The sequence below is a fragment of the Lotus japonicus genome, chromosome 1 (assembly GCF_012489685.1).
Source record: "Lotus japonicus ecotype B-129 chromosome 1, LjGifu_v1.2".
In the NCBI taxonomy this organism is placed as follows: domain Eukaryota; kingdom Viridiplantae; phylum Streptophyta; class Magnoliopsida; order Fabales; family Fabaceae; genus Lotus; species Lotus japonicus.
This window is the reverse complement of record NC_080041.1, coordinates 13,565,322-13,579,398: the sequence shown is the minus strand read 5'-3', so window position 1 is coordinate 13,579,398 and position 14,077 is coordinate 13,565,322. Positions and strand designations below refer to the sequence as shown.

At 36.1% G+C, this 14,077-nt stretch overlaps 2 protein-coding genes across 3 annotated transcripts; both read left to right on the top strand.

Moving 5' to 3' along the window:
• The first annotated feature begins 2,007 nt into the window (after positions 1 to 2,007).
• Positions 2,008 to 6,589, top strand: LOC130733733 (myosin-binding protein 2-like). 2 transcript variants are annotated; one of them, XM_057585988.1, is made up of 6 exons: positions 2,008 to 3,495; positions 3,667 to 3,870; positions 4,029 to 4,238; positions 4,415 to 4,528; positions 4,611 to 6,079; positions 6,172 to 6,589. In XM_057585988.1, exons 1-5 carry the CDS (start codon positions 2,316 to 2,318, stop codon positions 6,038 to 6,040), a joined length of 3,138 nt encoding a protein of 1,045 aa, XP_057441971.1. In that variant the 5' UTR covers positions 2,008 to 2,315; the 3' UTR covers positions 6,041 to 6,079; positions 6,172 to 6,589. The 2 variants fall into 2 exon arrangements, with proteins under 2 accessions (XP_057441971.1, XP_057441970.1); XM_057585987.1 differs by having other exon boundaries at positions 2,009 to 3,495; positions 6,166 to 6,589.
• Positions 6,590 to 9,084: 2,495 nt separating this feature from the next.
• Positions 9,085 to 10,295, top strand: LOC130733732 (HMG-Y-related protein A-like). The gene is made up of 2 exons (XM_057585986.1): positions 9,085 to 9,278; positions 9,567 to 10,295. Exons 1-2 carry the CDS (start codon positions 9,228 to 9,230, stop codon positions 10,047 to 10,049), a joined length of 534 nt encoding a protein of 177 aa, XP_057441969.1. The 5' UTR covers positions 9,085 to 9,227; the 3' UTR covers positions 10,050 to 10,295.
• The last annotated feature ends 3,782 nt before the right edge of the window (positions 10,296 to 14,077 follow it).

Sequence of the window (14,077 nt, the reverse complement as noted above, 5' to 3'; positions counted from 1 at the left end):
AGCTGGAGGCAAGACCCTGATCCCACATACATTATTTCCAATCTTTATTCATACAAAAGGCTTTAAATAACTATCAAAGCCCCCCAATTTGGTTCAATTTCTTCCCTCCTTTCAACTCACTTTTTCTTTTTAGTAAAGCTTTTTTTATCATGCCAACCACTATTGCCAACCTTGTTCCATCATTCCTGCCCTTCACTTTAAAATTTTCACTGGAAGAATCCCAAGTCACCCACGACTCCTAATGATGCTTCGTACATGAGGAGATGTAGATAATGTAAATATAACTTCTTTTTTATGAATTATATATATATATATATATAGGGTTTAGGGTTTATATATATATAAAAGACATCTTGTAACATGCTTGGAAACTCTTCTACAATTGTGAGCAGAACCGTGAAATGTGGGTAAGGGAGGCAAACATTTAACACATTAACCAAAAAAAAAATTGGGGGGCCAAAACATTTAAATACTATTTTATGACATAATTTTTTTCTCCTGGGGGCGACTACTCCATTTTGCAATAGTTGGGTTCTTCTCTAATTATGAGGAAAATTTTCTTTAAATAGTTTCTCGATGATAGAACTGAGTCCTTTTTTTTTAACAAACTGAGTCTGATAGAAAGCCACTCGTCTTTTTTCGATGAAGAATGCGGGCTAAAAGCTAAAAAAAAATGAAAAATAAAACCAACAAACCAAAAACTAAAAGCTTCTACTAGTAGATATTGTCGAGTAAGAACTGAACTAAACATAAACTAGGAAGCATGTTAAAAATACAAAGCAACATATCCACATCTAATCCAAATTTTGTAAGCGCATCCACAAACACATTTTTTTTTTTGGTACATTGGAAAATTCCACAAAGGCATTTGCCTCTGAAAAACATGACCCCAGACAATTTGAGTGAAATCCACAATAAACAAATGCATCTGAGTCATTAATGGAGCACAAAGATGCAACCCAACCAACTCGGTGCTCAAAAGCTGGATATGCTGAAATTATAAATTGTTATGTCACATAACTGAAATTGGAAGCACCAAGTTGAATAATTTGAACGTTAGGGGTACTCTTACCGACAATAATTAATCAAAAACTACAATGAATGTAGAGAGAAACTGAAGTGAAACTTCATTAAGTCAATGATTGTAATCTGAAAAGGATGAGGAATTAAGGAAAAAACCAATGCAGTTTTTTGTTCGAAAAATATATTGTATAAAAAACCAACTACAGATGTTTATTTTTTAGAGAACTACAGATGTTTATATCATTAGAAAGAGCGTATGTTTATTGGTAATTTAATTTTAATGTAATTAAATTACTATATATTAACAGTGGATGATGGGACATATAGCATATGTATGACCTACTAGAAATTTTCTTGGATGGTGATGGGGACCATCATGCGCGTGGAGTGGTCCATACCAAACCAAATTCATGGAAAAAAGAGGGGTGTCTTTGGTTAGTTTTGTAATTCTTCTATTTTCTTTCTTTTTTAAGGTTACATTTTATCTTTAGCTTTTTGCTTCAATTAGGTTCAATTGTGTCTTGAACCAGTAAGGGAATGACAGTAAACAGTTACATATACATGAATATTAGAAGACAAAGAATTCTCCAAAAAAAAGGACCCCAGTGTATCTAAACGTTATTCCTCTGAGGAATCTATATATTAAACTATTTTTCTTTCCTAGCATTGGATAATCAAATGGAACGAAATTAAATTAACCACATGATTCAATCTTCAGACTCTTTTTTTTCTTTCCTAACATTGTTTTAATGGTATTTTCTTCAGCAACATAATTTTATTTTCTTGCATATATAGTCACTCTGATGTATCTAATGTGTGCACATTCATACTAAACATGTTTGAGTTTTGTAATCTTACATCTCAAATTCTACAACTCCAAAAGAGAAAGTGTGCATTAATTTTGGATTTTTAATATTACCAAGTTATTATGATGTTGGGCTACCCCTGAAACAACCAAAGATAAATATAATATTGTGATCAAAGTCACTGCTGATAATTGAGATCCACTTTGGCCTAAAGGTAATTATGAATGGTGCATTTTACTGATACAGTGACTGAAACATTTGCACGTTTCTTAGTCTCTGTCTCTGCTTCTCTTGCCAATTACTCAGCTTTTGCTATTCTGTCAAACACTAAAGCTTGAGAAACACACTCTTTTCTTCTGATTCTGTTTTGTAATCTCTTTTGTGCTCTTGAGAGCTTCTTCCTTCTTTCCCTTCCTCACTCTCTTCCCTTCCCCTTCCCTCTTTCCAATCTCACACACACAAGAAATTAACAAAGTGGAAACATCAATGGCCACCAACAAGTTTGCAACCATGCTACACAGAAACACCAACAAAATCAGTGCAACTCTAGTGTATGCAGTTCTAGAATGGTTCTTAATTATCCTCCTCCTTCTCAACTCTTTGTTCAGCTACCTTATCACCAGATTTGCCAAATGGGTTGGCCTCCAACCACCATGCATTTGGTGTTCAAGGGTTGATCATGTCCTGCACCAAGGAAAGAGCTCAAATTTGTTTTCAAGGGAACTTCTGTGTGAGACTCATGCAGCTGAGATTTCCAAGCTTGGTTACTGCTCAAATCATCAAACACTGGCTGAAGCACACAACATGTGTGAGGATTGCTTTGCTTCTCAGCCAAATCAACATGATGAAAACTCATTTGGAGTGAGACACAGGATTGCTTTGATATCATGGGTGAGTCATGAAAGTGGAGAGAATGTGAAGAGGTGCTCTTGCTGCAATGAGAGCTTGAGAAGCAAGATTTACCCTCCTTATTTGTTATTGAATCCTTCCTGGGGGGATGGGAATTGCACAAGCAAAGGGTCCCTAATTGTAGAATCAATAGATGGTGAAAAGGAAGGAGATAAAGACCTTGACTTTGAGAGAAACAATGGAGATGGAGATCATGATGATGAAGGGGTAGTAGCAGATGAGCATCAGATACTTTCTGATATTGAAAGTTTTATCCTCAGGGAGACAGCGGAGGATCGTTCAAGTTCTAATTCAAATTTGCAATCTGATGAAAAGGATGCAGAAAATGAAGAGAAGAAAGAAAAGGATGCACATTGGGAGGATAGATCACTTGAAGTCATGATTAAGCACTTTGAGGATCATGTACCTTGTGATACCAATCGTTTGATACCTATCAAGTTAATAGACTCTATTTCTTCTTTGAAATTTGGATCATGCAAATTGGATGAGGATCTGGGGGAGAAGGAGCAACAGATGCAGAGTTTTGCTATTGAGGCACCAATTGAAGCACAATCAACCATCTTAGAAGCAGCATTGCTCACAGTGGATAAGAAGAATGAAGAGAAATCAAGCATGAGAGAACTTCAAAGCTTGCTTAATTCTACTTCAGAGGTTGAGGAGTCAAAATGGAATTCAGTAGTTGAAGTAGGTCCAGAAATGGCTACTTATGAAGAGGCTAAAATTTCACTGAATGATGGCAACAGTGTTGAAGCACAAGGTACATTAAATTGCACGATTTATAGATTTTCTGGATATTTTTCTATTCACTCCTCGTGCCTTGTTCACGTTCCCTATTTCTTTTTAAACAAAAAGCATAATGTGCTTGTGTTGAATGATCCAATTAAGTATTTTGTAACTATAATAAAACAGATGTTTTTTTGTCATGCAGTTGATCAGTCTCGATCTCAAGAACCAGTGTGCTTATATGCATGTACACAAGAAGATGAATCTCAATCAAGTGATGATGATGCTGAAGTTCCAAACGCATTTGGAAAATTCATTGCTCAAAATAATCTAGGCACGTCTCAAAGTTTATCCAAAGATGATAAAAGTTTAGAAGCAGCTATGGAAGAACAAGAAAATACTTCAAGAGGTACAAATAACGGGCATGTATTATGTTGTTTTAAGTCTTCTACTTTGCTAGTTCATTAACTATGCCTGCATATTTAGATAAAATGACTTGATTTAGATTACTTGAGAGTTGAGAGATGATATCTTTAGCATTTATGACTTCAACATATTTTCACACAGCTAATTCACCTCCATATGAAGAACCACCCTACTCATATCAATGCATACCAGAAGATCAATCTTCTGCAAGTGACAGTGAGGATGATGCTGAAGTTCCAAATGCCTTTGAAAAATTCATTGCTCAGAATAATCTAAGCATGTCTCAAACTTTATCCAACAATGATAAGTGTTTAGAAGCAGATACGGAAGAACCAGAAAATACTCCACGAGGTACAAATAACGTGCATGAATTATGCTGTTTCTATCCTAGTTTGCTAGTTCATTAACTATGATAGCATATTTTGACAAAATGACTTAGATCGGCATACTTGAGAGTTAAGATATCATGTCTTAAACATTTATGACTTCAAAATTTGCTCACACATCTAATTCACCTCCATATGAAGAACCAAGCTGCTCAAATCAATGCATACAAGAAGACCAATCTTCTACGAGTGAAAGTGAGGATGATACTGAAATTCCCAATGCCTTTGATGAATTCCTCGCACAGAATAATCTCTGTAAGTTTTACATATAGTACCTTAGTCTTTTTTTAGCTACTTTTCAATACCTCTGAACTGCAATTGAACCATAATAATGCAGGTCCAGATAAAACAGGTGGAAATAAATCAAATAATAGCGAATATACTGAAATGATTGCGAAAGCAACACCAATTGAGAAAAATCATGAAGGCACAAGCCATCAATCGTCCAAGGGCTCAGAGTCATATGAAGTAGAAGAAGATAAACTTCCTGAAACTCCCAGTTCTGTAGATGGCTTGCATTACCTACACAGGAAATCGATGCTCTTTGAGAAAAGGGAATCAGGTGCAGAGGATTCCGGGGATGGCAGTGTTGCGAGTGAGTTAGAATATGGTGATCCAGTACTAACAATTGACCGGCTGAAAACTGCATTAAAATCTGAACAGAGGACTCTTAGTGCTCTATATCAAGAACTAGAAGAAGAGAGAAGTGCCTCTGCAGTAGCTGCCAACCAGACAATGGCAATGATTACAAGGCTGCAAGAAGAAAAGGCAGCAATGCAGATGGAAGCATTGCAATACCAGAGGATGATGGAAGAACAAGCAGAGTATGACCAGGAAGCTTTACAGCTTTTGAATGATTTAATGATGAAAAGAGAGAAAGAGAAGCAAGAGCTTGAGAAGGAATTGGAAGAGTACAGGCAAAAGGTGGTGGATTATGAAGAAAAACAGAATCTAAATGTGTTGAGAAGAATGAAAGATGGAAGTTTAAGAAGTAGAGATTCTTCTTCTTCTTGTAGCAATGCAGGCTACATTGATGATCTATCCATTGATCTTAACCATGAAGCCAGAGAAGATGATAATGGCTTTTTCAACCATGAGGAAAGCAGACACATTAATGGAACTGATTCAGTTTCTAATTTGGAGGAGATGGCGCTAGACTGTGTAAAGCATGTAAGTGCCCTTGATAACACATTGGAGGAATTTGAGGAAGAGAGGGCTTCAATTCTAGATCAGCTCAAAGTATTAGAGGAAAAGATAATATATTTGGCAGATAAAGAGGAAATTCTTGATGAGGTCAAATTTATTGAGAGTTCAACATATGGTGACAAAGGCTTGATTGAGAATTGTGATTTTAGCAGTTTAGAGGACAACATGCATTCTAATGAATTTTCAGATAATAAACACTCTCCAAGAAGAACAATGGGTTCTTTGGCAAAGAGGCTCCTGCCATACTTAGATGCAGCTGATACTGAGATTGAAGAAGTGTATGCATTTGACAGACAATTGGAAACTGAAACATCTAGTATGCAAAACTCAGGACCTATTCTTCAAATGGATGGCATGAAGGTCTCCATTGAAGAGGAGGTTGATCATGTTTATGAGAGGTTACAATCTCTTGAAACAGATAAGGAGTTTCTCCAGCATTGTATGGGCTCCATACAGAACGGAGATAAAGGAATGGATCTGCTTCAAGAAATCTTGCAACATTTTCGCGATCTTAAGGCTGTGGAACTCCGCTTGAAGACCATGGGTAATGATCAACTATAGTGAAGTTGCATTCACCAACCAAAGATGTGCAGGCACTAGGTATATGAATTTTATATTGAAATTCATTGTACTTTCTTAGCACCTATGTTTAAGAATACTAACATATTTCTTCACATGCTTACTAGATGCAGATAGCTTTGTTGGAGGTAATCATGATGGATATGCACATTTATGATTCCTGTGCTTCATGCAGAAGCATGGTAACCGAACTTTGTAACAAAAATACAGAAAATTTTCTCCAATGGAGGGAGGGATTTCTAGTGTCTTGTTGTGGTTTGTCAAATGAGTAAAAGAGATGCAGACAGAAATGTTAGAGTATGAACATGTTCATATTATAAGGTTTGAGTTTGGGCTACCCATGAAAATTGTGTGAAGCCCAAAATTTTACAGTAAAGAACTTGTAAGTAGCTAGAGGGGTGTTAATTGTTATGTATAAACCTCACAGCACAATCATGCATTCATCATCATGTACAACAACTTGTATCTATTTTAACTCTTATTCCATGATCATTCAATTCAATATAACAATGAAAGATTGCAACAACAAAATTAGGCAAACAATACCATTGTAAACATCTTGAACTAGAAGTAAACTAAACTGATAACAATGTGCTATATATCAGGTCAATCAATATATCAGTCAAAACAAAAGACTAGACAAGATAGAAATAGGAATATCACACCCATTCCATGAAAGCAGTTGAGGAATTTCCAGCACCATGAACACGAACCGGCGACATTCCGATACGAATCTCCCAATTTCTAGCTGGTCCCGTAGCACGAACAGACGGCATTTCAATAGGAACCCACCACCACAAACAGCACATGTAAACTAAGTAGCAGTGCAAGCCATCGAGAAAGCAAACAATGGAACACACAACTATGGAAGCACGTTCCCTTGGACCAATGTTGACACCAGGGATCATCATCATGGGGAGCAGTTTCAAGAGCAACACAAACATAGCAGACAATCCGAAGTACAAGAAGGAGAGTGCCTTGAGATGGATCACCACGATGAATGGGTCTGGTAGCTGTACAGCCATGGATATGAGCTCGATCAAAAGAAAGCTCACCGTCAACAAGATTGCCACCAGTGTGTCAAGAACCCTCATCATCACCTGAAATGAGAGCAAGAATGGTGCAAGAATGAAAGCAATTTCATGCATGATTCTACTACTTGTGCGAAGAAGAAGATGAGTTGTTTGTTGTTGTTACCATTGAAGAATCGTTGAAGCTATGAAGTTGAGTTGGTTCTTCTTCTTTCTTGTTCTTCTTCAAATGCAGTTGCAGTTGCAGAGCACAAGAATCGTTTGCTTGCGATTGAGAATGCGAGTGTGGAGTGTTTTGGTTTTCTGTTTCGCCATTTACTATTTATAGACAGAGTGGAATGAGTGAAACGGAGAGAGGTGTTGGCGCGGAGGAGGTGGTGGCGGTTGGTGGTGGTTGCTGGAGGAGGAAAAATGGCAGCAGAGTAGTGGTTGCAGAGTGAGTGAGTGTAAGGAGTAATGGAAAAGTGGAAGACCAACCTCAACTTATCTTACACATCATTTTCAATAAAGATCTCTTTTTCCACATAGACAAAATAAAATAAAGATGAGAAGAAGACAAAAAAAACTAACTAAAATCAAGTAGAATATATGCTGAGTTGGCACTTGAAATGCACTTAGAAAGTGAGATAGAGGAAATGAAGATAGAGTGATAAGAGATAGAAATATGATAGGAATTAAAGGGTGATATAAGAAGGGAATGAGAGTGTAAATGAGATAGAAGATAAAATAAAGTGTGAATGAATTAATAGTCCAAAAGAAATAAGGAGGTAAAGAGATGTTTATGGTATTTGCAAAACATAAGCTTTAGTGTTCTAAAATGGTAAGTTTTTTGTCTTTATAATATATCTCATTTTTTAATTTAATCATTGTAATTTTTTTCATTTTTAGTACCTCCACAAATTAGTACGATTTTTGTTTTTTGTCTGTGATGTTAGTTTTTTCATCTAAGTGCTCATTTGTATTGGCGTCCTTGGGAAGTCAACGCGCGTTTTGAGAGAATCTTATCTCTAGACTCTAGTCAATAGGAAAAAAACGTGTGTTGGGGTGTGGCCACCGCTTACCCAAACGAAGCCTAAATGGTTCAGAAATCCATGTAAGCAAGTTGAGGTTTGTACTCGGTTGGAGGTTGGGGTTCTTTATTGGTTGGGGTTGGATGTTAAGGTGGTTGGCGAAGTTGTGGGTGCAGGTTCCAACGGTAATGGTTAAGGGGGAAACACCGACATTGGTTGTGCACTTGGTCGGGATTCTCTATGTTTTGATTTTTCATTTGATAATGTTACTGATTTGGGATTGAAGGTGTTGGCACGACTAATTTAAGTGGTGGAGTGAGTTTTTGGCGTCGAAGGGGTGAGGGAAGAGGGAGTTGTGGAAAGGGGAGGGGGTGGTGAGGGAGAGGGAGAAAGGGGAGCATGAGGGGAGAGATGCGGGAGGGAAGGAAAAAAGTCCACATGTGTCAATCGACTCTTACCATTTAAACTACCGGGACTCTCCACTTTTCGAGACACTCATAAAATCCAATCACATTTTTATTTTTCAGTAATGATATATACATACCTCATTTTTAAAACACTTTATTTCCACCTCTTTTTGTTTCTATCTCTCTCCTCTTACTATCTATCACATCTCATACTTTTCTCTCTCTTACTTTTTCCTTTCTTTCTATCTCTCTCCTCATTCCACCTCAAAGAGAGGTGTGTAGGTAACATTATTCTTTATTTTTTAATTTCGAAACTTACATCATATGTTTGAGTTGGCACAACTTTCTTCTAGCAAGAAAATATTTAGATATATATATATTCCTTCCACGTCATCGATCCAAGTGATCTTCTTCATAACAGAACATCAACCGTTGGATCATCAACCGTTTGGTTATTCCTAGCCGTCCAATTCTCATAAAGATGAACAAAGATAGGTAGGAAGTTTAGTTTAGTTTTTTAAATTAAATTAAATCTATTTCCAATCTTCAATTCATTTATTTATCTCCCTTTAAATTCAATTCCTAGATCCATGAAACTCTGTCCCCATATCCAACACACCCCTTTTACAGAATAATTTCGATCCTTCCCCTGTCAAACGTTGTCTTTTTCACTCTTCAACTCTGCTATAGCTTTGAAGCTTCTCCATCACCTTCAACTTCCATGGCCACTGAAGAGGTTAATAAACCTTCATCACTCCCTCCCTACCCTGAGGTAAACCCACACCCAAATCAATTTTCTTTTGACACTGACCCATTTGAGCTGTTCATTTTTACCAACTTGGGTCTTCAATATATTTTTCACCATGCTTGAATTTAGAATAATTCTTCAAACAGAGGAAGAAATTAGGGTTTTTGAGCAATTTAAGCTAACTGATTTAAGGGAACATTTATAGAATTAATCTTGATTGTTTTGTTTTCTCACAAACCCATCAATATTAACTGAAAATTATTTGTTTTTTTGTCAATGGTTAACTGTGGGTGATTGATTCTGTTGTTGCAGATGATAATGGAAGCACTGGAATCACTGAACAAACCCAATGGATCCAACAAGTCAGCAATATCAAGCTATATAGAATCCAATCATGGTGAATTGCCAGAAACTCATGCAACTCTTCTCATTCTTCACCTCAACCAGATGAAAGAGAGTGGGGAGCTTGTGTTCTTGAACAACAACTACATGAAGCCTGACCCAAATGCCCCACCTAAGAGGGGACGTGGCAGGCCACCCAAGCCCAAGGCTGCTCTGCCTCTAGACACTGTGGTGGCCCCACCAAGGCCCAGGGGTCGTCCACCAAAGGATCCTAATGCTGAGCCAAAGCCCAAGGTGGTGTCAATTGCAAGTGGCAGGCCTAGAGGCCGGCCCAAGAAGGTTGCCCGGTCGGCTGCGGCGGCGTCTCCGGGCGCTGCTGTTTCTAGTGGGAGGCCCAGGGGGAGGCCTCCTAAGGTGAAGCCTCAATTGACTGAAGTCAGCGTTGAATCATAGAGTGTGCCTTGTGATTGTGGTGGTCTTAGACAATGTAGGGAATTTGGTCTTTGTGTCAATGTAATTTTTGCTTTGTAAAATTATGTAGTGGTAGCTTAGTTTATGAGAATGAGAGTCTTTGTTTATTTTTTACTTTTTTCCTTAATTGTCTAAGAGGACAATGACTTGAGCTGATTATGATTTGGTGTTGTGTTTTGAAGTTCTAACTTAAACCTGATATAATGCAGAAAAGGGTGCTTTTTCAGACTTTAATATGATTTTAATTCTTGGTTATTCCGCAGGGAAAGCAATCTTAACCGCGTATTTAATTTAAATTAAAACAATGATGGAGTCATGGACCTCAATGTATTGTGATGTAGTAATAATTTGACTATATCGTGCTTGGTAAGAGAACCAGTAACAATGTACGTCACAGTCTATATTCCTATGTTATTTTTTTGAAAGAATATATTCCTATGTTAAGTTTAATCTTAGGATACTCTTAATCTTATTAGACTCACTAATCATTAATGTTGTGAAATTTTTGGTATGGTTTGACCATTTGCCGTTTTAAGGTTGTGTTGTTTCTTCTTCTCTCTCATGGTGAACATATTAGTAGTATTGATTTCCTGAGTTTTAATTATTTTTCTTAGGTCCATGCATATGCCTGATAAGTTTTGGAACCGGAAATTGAGTCTTAAAAGGGTAAATCCAAATTGGATTCAATTTTACTAATATCCCCATGGAATTTAAATAATTTCACATTCATTTTTCCCTTCTATTTTGAGTAATTACATCCAGCAAAGGCATAACACCCAGAGGACCTCCTCCACCCAAATAGAATTGGAGAATTAAGGAGCTGGAATGTCTGGCTTGATAATCATCAACAACTTTATTACCAGAGTGGCGAACAAACACAACTCAATAAGAATCCTTACAATCCCTAATAAGTAAAGTTAAATAAGAACTGCCAATAGAAGGATGTCACAAAATTAATCGTGCGAAAGCAAAGAATATAGCTAGAGAGTGCCCACCGGAATCCAATAGCCTCGACGATCAAAGAAGGCAAAACATCAAACGGGTGTGCCTCTTCTCGGTAGACATCAAAGCATCAAGTGCCGGTAAGTGGTAACACTTACACTAACTTTTATCAATACTCTCATTTATAGGTGGAAATTCATTGCAGTTACATTAAATAAAAAACGAGACCTATATTTTGAGTGAACCTCACATATTCGAGTGAGATTGTTGAAAAAATAGTGATTTTTTTTCAATAAAAAAGTTTTTTTTAGTCAAAGGTATGTAAGATTAAGGCATAAACCGATTCAAATAACACTTTCAAATTAGGGGTATCAAACCCTAAAAAGAGCACTTACAACATAACACCACAAATACACAACACATAACAAGCTAGCATGCTCTAATGCACTTGAAGACAGTGTAAACCAAGCCAAACATGAACAAAAACTTAAAATATCCCCACAACTAATAAACTCCTAATTCCTATCCAAGTCTGTTTGGGCTGGACCCTTTATCAATACTCCCTCCGTTCTTATATATAAGCCCATTTTACCTAATTTTCTTAGATTAAGGAAAGTAGTTACAAGCAATAAATTTGTAAAAGAATTTATTCACTTTCCTAGATTATCCTTATTTAATTTCTTATAAATTTCCCTCTCCAAATTATTATTTAAAAATCTCATTGTCTCTTTCATATTAAATATGATGATAGTTTTGGAAAAAAATAATTAATGTTTCATTGATATTGTAAATAGACTTATATTTAGGAACAAAATAAAACACTTAAAAGTGGCCTTATAATAAGGAACGGAGGGAGTAGAATTTAGCCCCAATAGGACAATAGGAGGATGCTCGGTAGGGATGGCAATGGGTTTATAACCCATAGGGTACCCGCAAAAAATATCCACTAATGGTAGGGTAAAAACCCGCTAGATGGGTATGGGTAATTACCCGTAAAAAGTAGTGGGTATGGGTGCGGGTATGGGTATTATAGTACCCAACCCGCCCCATACCCGCACACACATATTATTATTATTATTATTATTATTATTATTATTATTATTATTATTATTATTATTATTTGGTAATATATAAAAAATTAACTTAAGCAATAGCTTTCAAACTTACTCTTTTTGAAAAAAATAGGTGAGTATTTAAGGTATTCATAATCATCACTAATTTACTCCCACTTATTTTTAAAATTTGTTAGTTATTAACCTACAACTTTAGGGCTATATTGTAAATCTAAATTATAAATTTAAAATTATATCTTTTTCATTTATTCCTTCTAAAAAAATATGCTTAGTCGAATGATTTTATTTGTTAAGTATTTGAATAATCTTTTGTATTTTTATTAGTGTTTTTTATTTAAAATTGTAGTTGTATTTTTGTTTACTATTAACAAAAATAGTGAAAAATATATTTTGGTTAGCTAAATTGCGGGTAATGGGCACGGGTATGGGCAAATAGGTACCCAAAGGGTACGGAGACGGACATTCAAGTTGCTACCAACGCGGGTATGGGGACGGGTACAAGTAATTTTTAAAAACACGTGTATGGGAATGGGTACTATAGTACCCTACCCAGACCCTACCCATTGCCATCCCTAATGCTCGGTGCTTAAATAGAATATCCTTCACTAGATAATGCATGTGACCAAAAAAAAAGAAGAGAAAAAGCAGTGGGTTTTAGTCACCTTTTAATTATTAATGTATTTTAATTTCATCTTAAATAATTTGGAGAAAGTTAGATGTGACATTTACCACTATGGAAGTGAACTTACTTTAAATTTTTTTTCCAAAATAAATCATTTTTAGAATCGATTTAAGTGGCAAGTATTTGACCTTCATGGAGATAGGAACAATAAGATTCCTGCTAAAAATAATGCATCTTTTAATAGGAAAATAACTTAATTAAGCATTTATGATCATAAGCGCGATTATGACATAAGCGCTTATTCATAAGATATTTTTAAAAATTTATTGAAATAAATTGAAAATAAGCTATATATAAACATAAACTCTTTTTTATAAGTTTTCCTGGATAGCTTATGAAAATAATCTCAAAACAGCTTATGGTGGTCATAAGTTATTTGCATAAGCTCTCCCAAACACTGACATAAGTGTTTATTGTATCAGATAAGCTCTTCCATACGGGGCCTTTGAGCAAGAGAGACACTGTTCCATTCCATAGGTGGCCATTCCTTTTACTCCCAAATTCTTTTTCTTTTTGGTCAAAGGGGTGAATTATCAAATCTCCAGAAAATGGGATGACTAGGAAGGCCCATGATATAGGAAGACTCCAGCTCAACTCCAAGGGCCTTCAAAAGAGGCCCAACATTTAAACCACTTCTTGGATGCTAGTAAAATTGATTGTGGGAGAGAAGAGATAGGCAAAGAGAATACCATGCAAGTTAAGGAGGTAGCCTCGATCACCAAGAGCTTTGCTTTCACCCTCTTATAAGGATGGAAGGAAAGAAAAAATTTATAAAATGATTAAGAGAGATAAATTCTCTTGAATGTTGCAAGGGTCAGGTTTTCGAGAGTCTATCTCTCTACAGCTACCAATTTCCTCCTCATTTGCATATCCATTTTCTCATTTTAACCACACTCCTTTTGTTGCCAATTATAATCCCAAACCCAAGTCCTCCAATAACAGCTTCACCGTGTAGCAGTTAAAGAGTGAAAACCTCAGTGGCCTCATGAATTCTTATGAGTGCAATATTTTATTCTAATATAAGAGCAGAATGTCCTAGCCTCTGCATAAAGTCCTTTATAAGGTGTACTGCTTTTTCTTACATTTCATCCTCTTTAGTTAGTGAAAAACCTTTCAACTTTAGTAAACACTTATATACTAACCAGTATGTATTTTGATGTCACTATCACAGTATTTGGAGGATAAATCTGCTGCATATAAGCTAAAGAAAATTTGCTATCTGAAACTAATAATTGACGATATTTTTGTGGTCTCTTCATGAAATCACTATACTAAGATTATAGAAACCAAAATCCTAATATACAAGTCTAGAA

Bases quoted from the DNA above. Each gene is read 5' to 3' on its own strand.
- LOC130733733 (XM_057585988.1), top strand. From the start codon at position 2,316: ATGGCCACCAACAAGTTTGCAACCATGCTACACAGAAACACCAACAAA. The intron at 3,496-3,666 runs GTACATTAAATT...TTTGTCATGCAG, and splicing joins CAACAGTGTTGAAGCACAAG to TTGATCAGTCTCGATCTCAA. The intron at 3,871-4,028 runs GTACAAATAACG...ATTTTCACACAG, and splicing joins ACAAGAAAATACTTCAAGAG to CTAATTCACCTCCATATGAA.
- LOC130733732 (XM_057585986.1), top strand. From the start codon at position 9,228: ATGGCCACTGAAGAGGTTAATAAACCTTCATCACTCCCTCCCTACCCT. The intron at 9,279-9,566 runs GTAAACCCACAC...CTGTTGTTGCAG, and splicing joins CACTCCCTCCCTACCCTGAG to ATGATAATGGAAGCACTGGA.